The following is a 16,826-nucleotide window of genomic DNA, read 5'->3' as shown; positions in this document are numbered from 1 at the left end:
CAGCAAGCCAATTTGATTTCACACGCGCCAGTGAGCAAAAAAAATAGAACATTACCTTGATTGATTAAAAAGAATCACGGATCATTGTTTTGGAATATTCAGAAAAACCCAAACCAAAAAAGCTGGATATTTTTTCATTTATAGGCTTCATTTAGTCGGCGTTCAGGGCAAATAAAGCCTAAATAGTTGAACGCTTTAGCAATACTAACAGAATCTTGCCCTAGGAAGGTTAACATAGCGCTAAATCAATTTTAACAGTAGCCTGGTTGCGGTGTTCTGTTTCGGCGCTCTGCCCCATTCCTCTCTCAGACAGGCACCTTTATGTTTCTTAATAAAATGAAATATTTTACCTTTTTTTGGTCTAATTGGAAAACAGATGGCCTTTTTGGTGACATTAAAAGCGCACTTCAAGAAAATGCCGTGTCTAATAGGTCATTGACACCTGGGAATATTGCTCTATGAATGGCATACAGTACACAACAGGAAGAAATATTACAGCATCCGCAAACATAAGAAATGCTCACATCATTTAAAGATCATACGTGTTTAAGTTATCATATCATCAATTTTACACTCAATCAGCAATCGTTCAGCATTTGTAAAACAATCAGCTGAATTTGAAACACAATAAAGATGTTCTCAGGTGTCCAATCCCTATTTGTGAGCCTCTTGGGTTTGAACTTGACTCTGACTCTGGCTGCCCCCTTCATCGGCGAGTGTCCAGACATCAGTGGGTTGATAGTGGACCTGCCCAACCTGGCAGACTACATGGGCAGGTGGTACGAGATATACAGGGTGCCCAACTTCGAAGTGGGACAGGAGTTTGTCTTTGCAACCTACACACTGGAAAACAGCCCATATGGTTGGCCTATTTTACAGAACAAATTCGAATATTTTCCATAACGGAAGCTTATTTTTACATGTTATCATTTCTCTTTTTTAAATTAGATCGAATAGCTTCTTTTTGTGCCTGTTTGCCTGGTATTTGAATAATCGTAATCAACATAGCGTTCAAGTATTGTACTTTAAAACGTCAAAAAATGAACCTCAGACAATACAGAGTCAAGTTTTCCAAGGTAATGGCTAAAAAACCGAGCAAAAGTGAAAAAGGTTGGCCGGTTTGCTTTGCTTGTGGGAAAGAAAGTTGCGGCCACGGAATCAAAAAAACTAGATTAGGCATATTCGATAGTTTTAGTAAATAAGGGATATTCGACAATTGTTTTCTCCTTTCTAATAAATAAGAAGCGTAATTGGATAAATGATCATTTGTGGCACCTGATTTTGCGTGGAAAAAATATTTTAAAATTAAGCCACACCCGAAGGCAAGATTCCTCCACGGTTTTAGTGGTCGGAACAAATATATTTAAGTCAACTTCATTTTGTTACTTGTTCAGGCACCTATGTGCAAGTGAACAACACTGGCTTCGGGTGGGTAGATGGCTACTCTGGCATAGTGGGCATGGCCATCCAGCCCAACCCCCCTATGGCTGCATTGATCGTCTCTTTCTCCGGATACCCATCCCAGAGCGCCACAGCTCCCAACTACAACATCATCAGGCTAGTTAACTATTGGAACGTATATTTATTCAATCAGAATTCTAAAAGCGAGTTCTGACTTCAAATAGACATCAAACTCTGTCTACGACAGCCAAAACGGCTTCCTATTTTTTACTCGAATTGCTCAAAAAAAATTGAAAAAAAATTTATTGGGTAACAGAAAAGATCAATTACATACGCTCTTTGTTGAATAAGAGATATTTTATGATAATTATAGACACATATAACCCACTCTTTAATTTTATTTAAGCATTTTGCAGAAATGAAATTACATCATTATTTTAATTTAAAAGTCAGTTTGAAGGCGAAAAAGTTTCTTACTAATCAATCATTAGTTAGGACTCATTTCAGTCTAGACCTCTCCTCCTATGCATTGATCTACTCCTGTGACCGTGAGGGCGGTCTAGGCTCAGTGGATGCATGGATACTATCCAGGACCAACTCCCTACCTGGTGACGTCATCGCTGATCTGAAGGGACTGCTGGCCTCTCTAGGGGTAGAAGTGGGCATTATGCATGCTACTGTGCAGAGTGACTACTACTGCCCGGTTGCTTAGAAAAAGCCAAAACATGTGACCAACTTTTTAAATCTACAACTAAAAATAGCTTGTATGCAATGTTGTACAAATAAATACATCAACATAATGTTGAATGGTTGTTTTATAAAAATAATCACCATTTAGCTGCACAAAATGAGTGAAAAATTCTAATGCTAAAATCAAAAAATATGCCAATAGCGAAAAACCAACATTATTAAAAATGTCAACAATTATCACCAGCATCACAGAAGATTCGAAAAAAATTTCATGCCAATTTAAAATAAGCAAATTTGTGCTTGGGCCTCGTCCAATAAACAGTATTTATAATCACGCGAGCCTGTTAGAACCTGGATGTGTAATGAAAAAATCTCAACAGTTTAAAGATGCAAATTCAAGTTCACTTTGTGATCTTAGCGAATATGCAAGGAGATGAGATTAAGTTATCGATGAAATCTGGGTGACAAGCAGCTTGCACTGTTTTTTTCTCCAAACTGAAACTTTGTACTATTTTTAAAGACTATTAATCAGGACTAAATATAGTTAAAAGATTTCGCCTTACTTAGACTAGGCGAGATTTCTACGGCTTGAATGGAATTGTATAATAGCAGCTGTTCCTTCAAATGAGAGGCCAACTTAATTGTATTCATAAATCGGTTTCTCTTCCAGAAATCGTGATGAAACAGTGCTCTTGTATTCTAACACTTGGTTAGGACTTTTTTGGTTTACTTACGGTTTTGTTGCAGTACCGCTACAAACCAGAACATTTTGTCTCGTTAACTCATGCACTGTTAGGAAATGCTTAACTGTTGGAACTGTTTCAAATTTGAAACCATTCGATGATATTTTGGCCCAGATTTGAAACTAAATCGACGAATTTTCTCATTTTGATATTTTAAGTATTTGTTTTTCGAATAGACTATATGAAGAAAAAATAAATTCAAGCCTGCATAAATACATACAACGACAGCAAATGTGTTGTTGAAGCGTAACTGAAATTTCGAAGGTAACCAATACGTCATGAGCACGACTTATAGCGAGATTAATTACTCTATATACGTCTAGCCCCATAAAACATTAGATTCTTAAATATTTTTGGTCATTTTCTCCCCTTCCCTTCACCCATTTCACCCCTATTTCCCACCCTACATGCTCGCCGCTATTTTTTACACGCTCATTAACTCACAGGCACTAAATATCTCAGAGGTACATCATGCCCTGAGGCAGGGACGCACCCGTAATAAGTGCCGTACCCTTTTTAGCTTTCCCTACATTGTTGGCTAGGGTAATTTCTGAACTCTCCATCATTGCATTTATCTGAAAACCTTTTTCTGTGAAAAACGGAAGTTAGGCTGAGAAATTAAGTTGTACAGTGCAAGTAAAGTTCTGATAGAAAAAATTAAGTCAAGTTTCTAAATTTCTAGAACCTGTACGCAGCCAGTAATCTCTCGTGCCAGATGTCCGAGTTACTGCAAAAAAAATCGTTTCATGAGGTTCAGTGACAAAAAGGCAACATACGTTTGCAAAAAAAACTGGCTATTTAATTTCCAACTCGCAATTAATTGATCCCTTCTCTCTCTCAGTGATATGTACTTCATCTTACCCTCAATAATTGCCGATAATTAAATGCACTTCATTGCGTTTCAATTAATTGAGGGTAACATCCTTGCTCACAGGTACTTCCTGCTCTAACATGTACTAATTCACTCTGCTTTTCGGCACAAAGTCGGAGCTGCAATTTCGCTCAGACAAGCGCGAAAGCGACAAAAATGAGCTTTAAAATGCACAAAAGCACAAATTTGTCTCTAAATGCGCAGTTTGTCACTGAAACAAAATTTGGGATGTAATAAGCAAAATGCAGCCACACTGATTTTTCATCGTAATAATTTGGGCACAGAGGCAAAGATTTGCTTCACAAATACTAGCGAATTAACGACAAAAAAAAACAGCTCTACAAAGTGAAGTACGAGAATTAAAAAATAAGTTTCGAATAGGTAAAATTTTTGCAGTGTCAGATTGGAACCCGCGACTTCGAGATTTGACGTCCCACGACCCTCCCTCTTGGCCACGGACGCTTAAAACATCACAAACTTTAGCCAAAAATAAAGCAGAGAACATATTCTATAAAATTGCCAAAACTAAAGATCGTGATTATAGCAAAACTGCCAACAAAGAAGGATTTTTATTTGAGAGTTGAACATGAAATTCGATAGGCTGTGTTCTTGTGCGACCACTGAAAATTGTAGGACCTTGTTTCCAGGTGTGTTTTAGCTTACAAAAACTATAACAAAAACATACCACGGACAATCATCAGAAAAAGTTGACTGAGATATCATATAGAAGCCCCTCCAGTCGTGATTCGAATGACATAAAAAAGTTCACAATTTGTCGAGAAAAACCGGTTTGAAATCGCGGAATTTTTTTAACCTAACTTCGATCAAATAAAGCAATCGGGCAGTCTTATAATAGGGCAAAAAGCTTTTAAATTAGCAGTTTTATAAAAGTAGAAGTTCTTTTAAGGATTTCTTGGGAATAAAAAAATCGAAAAAACTATCCTGAACAAAACTATTGATGAATCAGCCTAATTTGCTATTACTATGGATTCAGTTTAATTTCTAGATTTTCTTTCGGATTGTTCCACCATACAACAAGCAAAAAAAATGATTAAATTTGAAAAAAAAGTTTAGGAAACTGAAAAAAGAAACTTAAAAAGAAATCTTGCTATTTGATCAACTTACTGTACTACTTGATCATCAACGGCTATCTTTGATAAATTTTGAATAAAAAAACTACAAAGAAAGCACAAAAAAGTGGATTAGAATTTTTGTGTGTGAACTTAGAATATAAAAAAAAATGTTATCACTTTTTAACTAGTTTTACAAAAAAAAATGTCAGAATTTGTTATCATTCAAATTGTTTCAGTTTTCATAATTTTATAATATTTTTGATATCTTAATTTTGATGTCAATTTTCTGTCATTCGGCCCCAGTGTCAAGATGACTTCCGACGGCGAATACATGACAAATTAGTGGGAAATTCAGCAAATAACTTGAGGCCAGCAAGCCAATTTGATTTCACACGCGCCAGTGAGCAAAAAAAAATAGAACATTACCTTGATTGATTAAAAAGAATCACGGATCATTGTTTTGGAATATTCAGAAAAACCCAAACCAAAAAAGCTGGATATTTTTTCATTTATAGGCTTCATTTAGTCGGCGTTCAGGGCAAATAAAGCCTAAATAGTTGAACGCTTTAGCAATACTAACAGAATCTTGCCCTAGGAAGGTTAACATAGCGCTAAATCAATTTTAACAGTAGCCTGGTTGCGGTGTTCTGTTTCGGCGCTCTGCCCCATTCCTCTCTCAGACAGGCACCTTTATGTTTCTTAATAAAATGAAATATTTTACCTTTTTTTGGTCTAATTGGAAAACAGATGGCCTTTTTGGTGACATTAAAAGCGCACTTCAAGAAAATGCCGTGTCTAATAGGTCATTGACACCTGGGAATATTGCTCTATGAATGGCATACAGTACACAACAGGAAGAAATATTACAGCATCCGCAAACATAAGAAATGCTCACATCATTTAAAGATCATACGTGTTTAAGTTATCATATCATCAATTTTACACTCAATCAGCAATCGTTCAGCATTTGTAAAACAATCAGCTGAATTTGAAACACAATAAAGATGTTCTCAGGTGTCCAATCCCTATTTGTGAGCCTCTTGGGTTTGAACTTGACTCTGACTCTGGCTGCCCCCTTCATCGGCGAGTGTCCAGACATCAGTGGGTTGATAGTGGACCTGCCCAACCTGGCAGACTACATGGGCAGGTGGTACGAGATATACAGGGTGCCCAACTTCGAAGTGGGACAGGAGTTTGTCTTTGCAACCTACACACTGGAAAACAGCCCATATGGTTGGCCTATTTTACAGAACAAATTCGAATATTTTCCATAACGGAAGCTTATTTTTACATGTTATCATTTCTCTTTTTTAAATTAGATCGAATAGCTTCTTTTTGTGCCTGTTTGCCTGGTATTTGAATAATCGGAATCAACATAGCGTTCAAGTATTGTACTTTAAAACGTCAAAAAATGAACCTCAGACAATACAGAGTCAAGTTTTCCAAGGTAATGGCTAAAAAACCGAGCAAAAGTGAAAAAGGTTGGCCGGTTTGCTTTGCTTGTGGGAAAGAAAGTTGCGGCCACGGAATCAAAAAAACTAGATTAGGCATATTCGATAGTTTTAGTAAATAAGGGATATTCGACAATTGTTTTCTCCTTTCTAATAAATAAGAAGCGTAATTGGATAAATGATCATTTGTGGCACCTGATTTTGCGTGGAAAAAATATTTTAAAATTAAGCCACACCCGAAGGCAAGATTCCTCCACGGTTTTAGTGGTCGGAACAAATATATTTAAGTCAACTTCATTTTGTTACTTGTTCAGGCACCTATGTGCAAGTGAACAACACTGGCTTCGGGTGGGTAGATGGCTACTCTGGCATAGTGGGCATGGCCATCCAGCCCAACCCCCCTATGGCTGCATTGATCGTCTCTTTCTCCGGATACCCATCCCAGAGCGCCACAGCTCCCAACTACAACATCATCAGGCTAGTTAACTATTGGAACGTATATTTATTCAATCAGAATTCTAAAAGCGAGTTCTGACTTCAAATAGACATCAAACTCTGTCTACGACAGCCAAAACGGCTTCCTATTTTTTACTCGAATTGCTCAAAAAAAATTGAAAAAAAATTTATTGGGTAACAGAAAAGATCAATTACATACGCTCTTTGTTGAATAAGAGATATTTTATGATAATTATAGACACATATAACCCACTCTTTAATTTTATTTAAGCATTTTGCAGAAATGAAATTACATCATTATTTTAATTTAAAAGTCAGTTTGAAGGCGAAAAAGTTTCTTACTAATCAATCATTAGTTAGGACTCATTTCAGTCTAGACCTCTCCTCCTATGCATTGATCTACTCCTGTGACCGTGAGGGCGGTCTAGGCTCAGTGGATGCATGGATACTATCCAGGACCAACTCCCTCCCTGGTGACGTCATCGCTGATCTGAAGGGACTGCTGGCCTCTCTAGGGGTAGAAGTGGGCAATATGCATGCTACTGTGCAGAGTGACTACTACTGCCCGGTTGCTTAGAAAAAGCCAAAACATGTGACCAACTTTTTAAATCTACAACTAAAAATAGCTTGTATGCAATGTTGTACAAATAAATACATCAACATAATGTTGAATGGTTGTTTTATAAAAATAATCACCATTTAGCTGCACAAAATGAGTGAAAAATTCTAATGCTAAAATCAAAAAATATGCCAATAGCGAAAAACCAACATTATTAAAAATGTCAACAATTATCACCAGCATCACAGAAGATTCGAAAAAAATTTCATGCCAATTTAAAATAAGCAAATTTGTGCTTGGGCCTCGTCCAATAAACAGTATTTATAATCACGCGAGCCTGTTAGAACCTGGATGTGTAATGAAAAAATCTCAACAGTTTAAAGATGCAAATTCAAGTTCACTTTGTGATCTTAGCGAATATGCAAGGAGATGAGATTAAGTTATCGATGAAATCTGGGTGACAAGCAGCTTGCACTGTTTTTTTCTCCAAACTGAAACTTTGTACTATTTTTAAAGACTATTAATCAGGACTAAATATAGTTAAAAGATTTCGCCTTACTTAGACTAGGCGAGATTTCTACGGCTTGAATGGAATTGTATAATAGCAGCTGTTCCTTCAAATGAGAGGCCAACTTAATTGTATTCATAAATCGGTTTCTCTTCCAGAAATCGTGATGAAACAGTGCTCTTGTATTCTAACACTTGGTTAGGACTTTTTTGGTTTACTTACGGTTTTGTTGCAGTACCGCTACAAACCAGAACATTTTGTCTCGTTAACTCATGCACTGTTAGGAAATGCTTAACTGTTGGAACTGTTTCAAATTTGAAACCATTCGATGATATTTTGGCCCAGATTTGAAACTAAATCGACGAATTTTCTCATTTTGATATTTTAAGTATTTGTTTTTCGAATAGACTATATGAAGAAAAAATAAATTCAAGCCTGCATAAATACATACAACGACAGCAAATGTGTTGTTGAAGCGTAACTGAAATTTCGAAGGTAACCAATACGTCATGAGCACGACTTATAGCGAGATTAATTACTCTATATACGTCTAGCCCCATAAAACATTAGATTCTTAAATATTTTTGGTCATTTTCTCCCCTTCCCTTCACCCATTTCACCCCTATTTCCCACCCTACATGCTCGCCGCTATTTTTTACACGCTCATTAACTCACAGGCACTAAATATCTCAGAGGTACATCATGCCCTGAGGCAGGGACGCACCCGTAATAAGTGCCGTACCCTTTTTAGCTTTCCCTACATTGTTGGCTAGGGTAATTTCTGAACTCTCCATCATTGCATTTATCTGAAAACCTTTTTCTGTGAAAAACGGAAGTTAGGCTGAGAAATTAAGTTGTACAGTGCAAGTAAAGTTCTGATAGAAAAAATTAAGTCAAGTTTCTAAATTTCTAGAACCTGTACGCAGCCAGTAATCTCTCGTGCCAGATGTCCGAGTTACTGCAAAAAAAATCGTTTCATGAGGTTCAGTGACAAAAAGGCAACATACGTTTGCAAAAAAAACTGGCTATTTAATTTCCAACTCGCAATTAATTGATCCCTTCTCTCTCTCAGTGATATGTACTTCATCTTACCCTCAATAATTGCCGATAATTAAATGCACTTCATTGCGTTTCAATTAATTGAGGGTAACATCCTTGCTCACAGGTACTTCCTGCTCTAACATGTACTAATTCACTCTGCTTTTCGGCACAAAGTCGGAGCTGCAATTTCGCTCAGACAAGCGCGAAAGCGACAAAAATGAGCTTTAAAATGCACAAAAGCACAAATTTGTCTCTAAATGCGCAGTTTGTCACTGAAACAAAATTTGGGATGTAATAAGCAAAATGCAGCCACACTGATTTTTCATCGTAATAATTTGGGCACAGAGGCAAAGATTTGCTTCACAAATACTAGCGAATTAACGACAAAAAAAAACAGCTCTACAAAGTGAAGTACGAGAATTAAAAAATAAGTTTCGAATAGGTAAAATTTTTGCAGTGTCAGATTGGAACCCGCGACTTCGAGATTTGACGTCCCACGACCCTCCCTCTTGGCCACGGACGCTTAAAACATCACAAACTTTAGCCAAAAATAAAGCAGAGAACATATTCTATAAAATTGCCAAAACTAAAGATCGTGATTATAGCAAAACTGCCAACAAAGAAGGATTTTTATTTGAGAGTTGAACATGAAATTCGATAGGCTGTGTTCTTGTGCGACCACTGAAAATTGTAGAACCTTGTTTCCAGGTGTGTTTTAGCTTACAAAAACTATAACAAAAACATACCACGGACAATCATCAGAAAAAGTTGACTGAGATATCATATAGAAGCCCCTCCAGTCGTGATTCGAATGACATAAAAAAGACGTCATCGCTGATCTGAAGGGACTGCTGGCCTCTCTAGGGGTAGAAGTGGGCACTACTACTGCCCGGTCGCTTAGAAAAAGCCAAAACATGTGACCAACTTTTTAAATCTACAACTAAAAATAGCTTGTAAGCAATGTTGTATAAATAAATACATCAATATAATGTTGAATGGTTGTTTTATAAAAATAATCATCATTTAGCTGCACAAAAGGAGTGAAAAATTCTAATGCTAAAATCAAAAAATATGCTAATAGCGAAAAACCAACATTATTAAAATTGTCAACAATTATCACCAGCATCACAGAAGATTCGAAAAAAATTTCATGCCAATTTAAAATAAGCAAATTTGTGCTTGGGCCTCGTCCAATAAACAGTATTTATAATCACGCGAGCCTGTTAGAACCTGGATGTGTAATGAAAAATCTCAACAGTTTAAAGAAGCAAATTCAAGTTCACTTTGTGATCTTAGCGAATATGCAAGGAGATGAGATTAAGTTATCGATGAAATCTGGGTGACAAGCAGCTTCCACTGTTTTTTTCTCCAAACTGAAACTTTGTACTATTTTTAAAGACTATTAATCAGGACTAAATATAATTAAAAGATTTCGCCTTACTTAGACTAGGCGAGATTTCTACGGCTTGAATGGAATTGTATAATAGCAGCTGTTCCTTCAAATGAGAGGCCAACTTAATTGTATTCATAAATCGGTTTCTCTTCCAGAAATCGTGATGAAACAGTGCTCTTGTATTCTAACACTTGGTTAGGACTTTTTTTGGTTTACTTACGGTTTTGTTGCAGTACCGCTACAAACCAGAACATTTTTTCTCGTTAACTCATGCACTGTTAGGAAATGCTTAACTGTTGGAACTGTTTCAAATTTGAAACCATTCGATGATATTTTGGCTCAGATTTGAAACTAAATCGACGAATTTTCTCATTTTGCTATTTTAAGTATTTGTTTTTCGAATAGACTATATGAAGAAAAAATAAATTCAAGCCTGTATAAATACATACAACGACAGAAAATGTGTTGTTGAAGCGTAACTGAAAACTCGAAGGTAACCAATACGTCATGAGCACGACTTATAGCGAGATTAATTACTCTATGTACGTCTAGCCCCATAAAACATTAGATTCTTAAATATTTTTGATCATTTTCTCCCCTTCCCTTCACCCATTTCACCCCTATTTCCCACCCTACATGCTCGCCGCTATTTTTTACACGCTCATTAACTCACAGGCACTAAATATCTCAGAGGTACATCATGCCCTGAGGCAGGGACGCACCCTTGATAAGTGCCGTACCCTTTTTAGCTTTCCTTACATTGTTGGCTAGGGTAATTTCTGAACTATCCATCATTGCATTTATCTGAAAACCTTTTTCTGTGAAAAACGGAAGTTAGGCTTAGAAATGAAGTTGTACAGTGCAAGTAAAGTTCTGATAGAAAAAATTTAGTCAAGTTTCTAAATTTCTAGAACCTGTACGCAGCCAGTAATCTCTCGTGCCAGATGTCCGAGTTACTGCAAAAAAATTCGTTTCTCGAGGTTCAGTGACAAAAAGGCATCATACGTTTGCGAAAAAAACTGGCTATTTAATTTCCAACTTGCAATTAATTGACCCCTTCTCTCTCTCAGTGATATGTACTTCATCTTACACTCAATAATTGCCGATAATTAAATGCACTTCATTGCGTTTCAATTAATTGAGGGTAACATCCTTGCTCACAGGTACTTCCTGCTCTAACATGTACTAATTCACTCTGCTTTTCGACACAAATTCGGAGCTGCAATTTTGCTCAGACAAGCGCGAAAGCGACAAAAAGGAGCTTTAAAATGCACAAAAGCACAAATTTGTCCCTAAATGCGCAGTTTGTCACTGAAACAAAATTTGGGATGTAATAAGCAAAAAGCAGCCACACTGATTTTTCATCGTAATAATTTGGGCACAGAGGCAAAAATTCGCTTCACAAATACTAGTGAATTAACGACAAAAAAAACAGCTCTACAAAGTGAAGTACGAGAATTAGAAAAAATATGTCTCGAATAGGTAAAATTTTTGCAGTGTCAGATTGGAACCCGCGACTTCCAGATTTGACGTCCCACGACCCTCCCTCTCCACCACGGACGCTTAAAACATCACAAACTTTAGCCAAAAATAAAGCAGAGAACATATTCTTTAAAATTGCCAAAACTAAAGACCGTGATTATAGCAAAACTGCCAACAAAGAAGGATTTTTATTTGAGAGTTGAACATGAAATTCGATAGGCTGTGTTCTTGTGCGACCACTGAAAATTGTAGGACCTTGTTTCCAGGTGTGTTTTAGCTTACAAAAACTATAACAAAAAACATACCACGGACAATCATCAGAAAAAGTTGACTGAGATATCATATAGAAGCCCCTCCAGTCGTGATTCGAATGACATAAAAAAGTTCACAATTTGTCGAGAAAAACCGGTTTGAAATCGCGGAATTTTTTTAACCTAACTTCGATCAAATAAAGCAATCGGGCAGTGTTATAATAGGGCAAAAAGCTTTTAAATTAGCAGTTTTATAAAAGTAGAAGTTCTTTTAAGGATTTCTTGGGAATAAAAAAATCGAAAAAACTATCCTGAACAAAACTATTGATGAATCAGCCTAATTTGCTATGACTATGGATTCAGTTTAATTTCTAGATTTTTTTTCGGATTGTTCCACCATACAACAAGCAAAAAAAATGATTAAATTTGAAAAAAAGTTTAGGAAACTGAAAAAAGAAACTTAAAAAGAAATCTTGCTATTTGATCAACTTACTGTACTACTTGATCATCAACGGCTATCTTTGATAAATTTTGAATAAAAAAACTACAAAGAAAGCGCAAAACTCTGGCTGCCCCCTTCATCGGCGAGTGTCCAGACATCAGTGGGTTGATAGTGGACCTGCCCAATCTGGCAGAGTACATGGGCAGGTGGTACGAGACATACAGGGTGCCCAACTTTGAAATGGGACAGGAGTGTGTCTTTGCAACCTACACACTGGAAAACAGTCCATATGGTTGGCCTATTTTACAGAACAAATTCGAATATTTTCCATAACGGAAGCTTATTTTTACATGTTATCATTTCTCTTTTTTAAATTAGATCGAATAGCTTCTTCTTGTGCCTGTTTGCCTGTTATTTGAATAATCGGAATCAACATAGCGTTCAAGTATTGTACTTTAAAACGTCAAAAAATGAACCTCAGACAATACAGAGTCAAGTTTTCCAAGGTAATGGCTAAAAAACCGATCAAAAGTGAAAAAGGTTGGCCGGTTTGCTTTGCTTGTGGGAAAGAAAGTTGCGGCCACGGAATCAAAAAAACTAGATTAGGCATATTCGATAGTTTTAGTAAATAAGGGATATTCGACAATTGTTTTCTCCTTTCCAATAAATAAGAAGTGTAATTGGATAAATGATCATTTGTGGCACCTGATTTTGCGTGGAAAAAATATTTTAAAATTAAACCACACCCGAAGGCAAGATTCCTCCACGGTTTTAGTGGTCGGAACAAATATATTTAAGTCAACTTCATTTTGTTACTTGTTCAGGCACCTATGTGCAAGTGAACAACACTGGCTTCGGGTGGGTAGATGGCTACTCTGGCATAGTGGGCATGGCCATCCAGCCCAACCCCCTTATGGCTGCATTGATCGTCTCTTTCTCCGGATACCCATCCCAGAGCGCCACAGCTCCCAACTACAACATCATCAGGCTAGTTAACTATTGGAACGTATATTTATTCAATCAGAATTCTAAAAGCGAGTTCTGACTTCAAATAGACATCAAACTCTGTCTACGACAGCCAAAACGGCTTCCTATTTTTTACTCGATTTGCTCAAAAAAAATTGAAAAAATTTTTATTGGGTAACAGAAAAGATCAATTACATACGCTCTTTGTTGATTATAGGCACATATAACTCACTCTTTAATTTTATCTAAGCATTTTGCAGAAATGAAATTACATCATTATTTTAATTTAAAAGTCAGTTTGAAGGCGAAAAAGTTTCTTACTAATCAATCATTAGTTAGGACTCATTTCAGTCTAGACCTCTCCTCCTATGCATTGATCTACTCCTGTGACAGTGAGGGCGGTCTAGGCTCAGTGGATGCATGGATACTATCCAGGACCAACTCCCTCCCTGATGACGTCATCGCTGATCTGAAGGGACTGCTGGCCTCTCTAGGGGTAGAAGTGGGCAATATGCATGCTACTGTGCAGAATGACTACTACTGCCCGGTCGCTTAGAAAAAGCCAAAACATGTGACCAACTTTTAAAATCTACAAATAAAAATAGCTTGTATGCAATGTTGTACAAATAAATACATCAATATAATGTTGAATGGTTGTTTTATAAAAATAATCACCATTTAGCTGCACAAAATGAGTGAAAAATTCTAATGCTAAAATCAAAAAATATGCCAATAGCGAAAAACCAACATTATTAAAATTGTCAACAATTATCACCAGCATCACAGAAGATTCGAAAAAAATTTCCTGCCAATTTAAAATAAGCAAATTTGTGCTTGGGCCTCGTCCAATAAACAGTATTTATAATCACGCGAGCCTGTTAGAACCTGGATGTGTAATGAAAAAATCTCAACAGTTTAAAGATGCAAATTCAAGTTCACTTTGTGATCTTAGCGAATATGCAAGGAGATGAGATTAAGTTATCGATGAAATCTGGGTGACAAGCAGCTTCCACTGTTTTTTTCTCCAAACTGAAACTTTGTACTATTTTTAAAGACTATTAATCAGGACTAAATATAATTAAAAGATTTCACCTTACTTAGACTAGGCGAGATTTCTACGGCTTGAATGGAATTGTATAATAGCAGCTGTTCCTTCAAATGAGAGGCCAACTTAATTGTATTCATAAATCGGTTTCTCTTCCAGAAATCGTGATGAAACAGTGCTCTTGTATTCTAACACTTGGTTAGGACTTTTTTTGGTTTACTTACGGTTTTGTTGCAGTACCGCTACAAACCAGAACATTTTGTCTCGTTAACTCATGCACTGTTAGGAAATGCTTAACTGTTGGAACTGTTTCAAATTTGAAACCATTCGATGATATTTTGGCTCAGATTTGAAACTAAATCGACGAATTTTCTCATTTTGCTATTTTAAGTATTTGTTTTTCGAATAGACTATATGAAGAAAAAATAAATTCAAGCCTGCATAAATACATACAACGACAGCAAATGTGTTGTTGAAGCGTAACTGAAAACTCGAAGGTAACCAATACGTCATGAGCACGACTTATAGCGAGTTTAATTACTCTATATACGTCTAGCCCCATAAAACATTAGATTCTTAAATATTTTTGGTCATTTTCTCCCCTTCCCTTCACCCATTTCACCCCTATTTCCCACCCTACATGCTCGCCGCTATTTTTTACTCGCTCATTAACTCACAGGCACTAAATATCTCAGAGGTACATCATGCCCTGAGGCAGGGACGCACCCGTAAAGAGTGCCGTACCCTTTTTAGCTTTCCCTACATTGTTGGCTAGGGTAATTTCTGAACTTTCCATCATTGCATTTATCTGAAAACCTTTTTCTGTGAAAGACGGAAGTTAGGCTGAGAATTTAAAATGTACAGTGCAAGTAAAGTTCTGATAGAAAAAATTTAGTCAAGTTTCTAAATTTCTAGAACCTGTACGCATCCAGTAATCTCTCGTGCCAGATGTCCGAGTTACTGCAAAAAAATTCGTTTCTCGAGGTTCAGTGACAAAAAGGCAACATACGTTTGCGAAAAAAACTGGCTATTTAATTTCCAACTTGCAATTAATTGACCCCTTCTCTCTCTCAGTGATATGTACTTCATCTTACACTCAATAATTGCCGATAATTAAATGCACTTCATTGCGTTTCAATTAATTGAGGGTAACATCCTTGCTCACAGGTACTTCCTGCTCTAACATGTACTAATTCACTCTGCTTTTCGACACAAAGTCGGAGCTGCAATTTCGCTCAGACAAGCGCGAAAGCGACAAAAAGGAGCTTTAAAATGCACAAAAGCACAAATTTGTCCCTAAATGCGCAGTTTGTCACTGAAACAAAATTTGGGATGTAATAAGCAAAAAGCAGCCACACTGATTTTTCATCGTAATAATTTGGGCACAGAGGCAAAAATTTGCTTCACAAATACTAGCGAATTAACGACAAAAAAAACAGCTCTACAAAGTGAAGTACGAGAATTAGAAAATAAGTCTCGAATAGGTAAAATTTTTGCAGTGTCTGATTGGAACCCGCGACTTCCAGATTTGACGTCCCACGACCCTCCCTCTCGGCCACGGACGCTTAAAACATCACAAACCTTAGCCAAAAATAAAGCAGAGAACATATTCTTTAAAATTGCCAAAACTAAAGACCGTGATTATAGCAAAACTGCCAACAAATAAGGATTTTTATTTGAGAGTTGAACATGAAATTCGATAGGCTGTGTTCTTGTGCGACCACTGAAAATTGTAGGACCTTGTTTCCAGGTGTGTTTTAGCTTACAAAAACTATAACAAAACTATACCACGTACAATCATCAGAAAAAGTTGACTGAGATGTCATATAGAAGCCCCTCCAGTCGTGATTCGAATGACATAAAAAAGTTTACAATTTGTCGAGAAAAACCGGTATGAAATCGCGGAATTTTTTTAACCTAACTTCGATCAAATAAAGCAATCGGGCGGTCTTATAATAGGGCAAAAAGCTTTTAAATTAGCAGTTTTATAAAAGTAGAAGTTCTTTTAAGGATTTCTTGGGAATAAAAAAATCGAAAAAACTATCCTGAACAAAACTATTGATGAATCAGCCTAATTTGCTATTACTATGGATTCAGTTTAATTTCTAGGTTTTCTTTCGGATTGTTCCACCATACAACAAGCAAAAAAATGATTAAATTTGAAAAAAAAAGTTTAGGAAACTGAAAAAAGAAACTTAAAAAGAAATCTTGCTATTTGATCAACTTACTGTACTACTTGATCATCAACGGCTATCTTTGATAAATTTTGAAAAAAAAAACTACAAGGAAAGCGCAAAAGTGGATTAGAATTTTTGTGTGTGAACTTAGAATATAAAAAAAAATGTTATCACTTTTTAACTAGTTTTACAAAAAAAATGTCAGAATTTGTTATCATTCAAATTGTTTCAGTTTTCATAATTTTATAATATTTTTGATATCTTAATTTTGATGTCA

At 36.4% G+C, this 16,826-nt stretch overlaps 3 protein-coding genes across 3 annotated transcripts; all 3 read left to right on the top strand.

Moving 5' to 3' along the window:
• The first annotated feature begins 490 nt into the window (after window positions 1-490).
• Window positions 491-2,113, top strand: LOC134854860 (apolipoprotein D-like). Its single transcript, XM_063871219.1, has 3 exons — window positions 491-862; window positions 1,395-1,557; window positions 1,909-2,113. The coding sequence occupies exons 1-3, from the start codon at window positions 634-636 to the stop codon at window positions 2,111-2,113; spliced, it is 597 nt and encodes a 198-aa protein (XP_063727289.1). The 5' UTR covers window positions 491-633.
• A 3,526-nt stretch (window positions 2,114-5,639) lies between these two features.
• Window positions 5,640-7,328, top strand: LOC134854587 (apolipoprotein D-like). Its single transcript, XM_063870895.1, has 3 exons — window positions 5,640-6,011; window positions 6,544-6,706; window positions 7,058-7,328. The coding sequence occupies exons 1-3, from the start codon at window positions 5,783-5,785 to the stop codon at window positions 7,260-7,262; spliced, it is 597 nt and encodes a 198-aa protein (XP_063726965.1). The 5' UTR covers window positions 5,640-5,782; the 3' UTR covers window positions 7,263-7,328.
• Window positions 7,329-11,299: 3,971 nt separating this feature from the next.
• On the top strand, window positions 11,300-14,046 carry LOC134854859 (uncharacterized). Its single transcript, XM_063871218.1, has 4 exons — window positions 11,300-11,349; window positions 12,472-12,653; window positions 13,186-13,348; window positions 13,679-14,046. The coding sequence occupies exons 1-4, from the start codon at window positions 11,300-11,302 to the stop codon at window positions 13,881-13,883; spliced, it is 600 nt and encodes a 199-aa protein (XP_063727288.1). The 3' UTR covers window positions 13,884-14,046.
• The last annotated feature ends 2,780 nt before the right edge of the window (window positions 14,047-16,826 follow it).

Source organism: Symsagittifera roscoffensis, chromosome 9 (assembly GCF_963678635.1).
Source record: "Symsagittifera roscoffensis chromosome 9, txSymRosc1.1, whole genome shotgun sequence".
In the NCBI taxonomy this organism is placed as follows: domain Eukaryota; kingdom Metazoa; phylum Xenacoelomorpha; order Acoela; family Convolutidae; genus Symsagittifera; species Symsagittifera roscoffensis.
The sequence above is the reverse complement of the archived record's forward strand: the minus strand, read 5'-3'. Positions and strand labels throughout refer to the sequence as shown.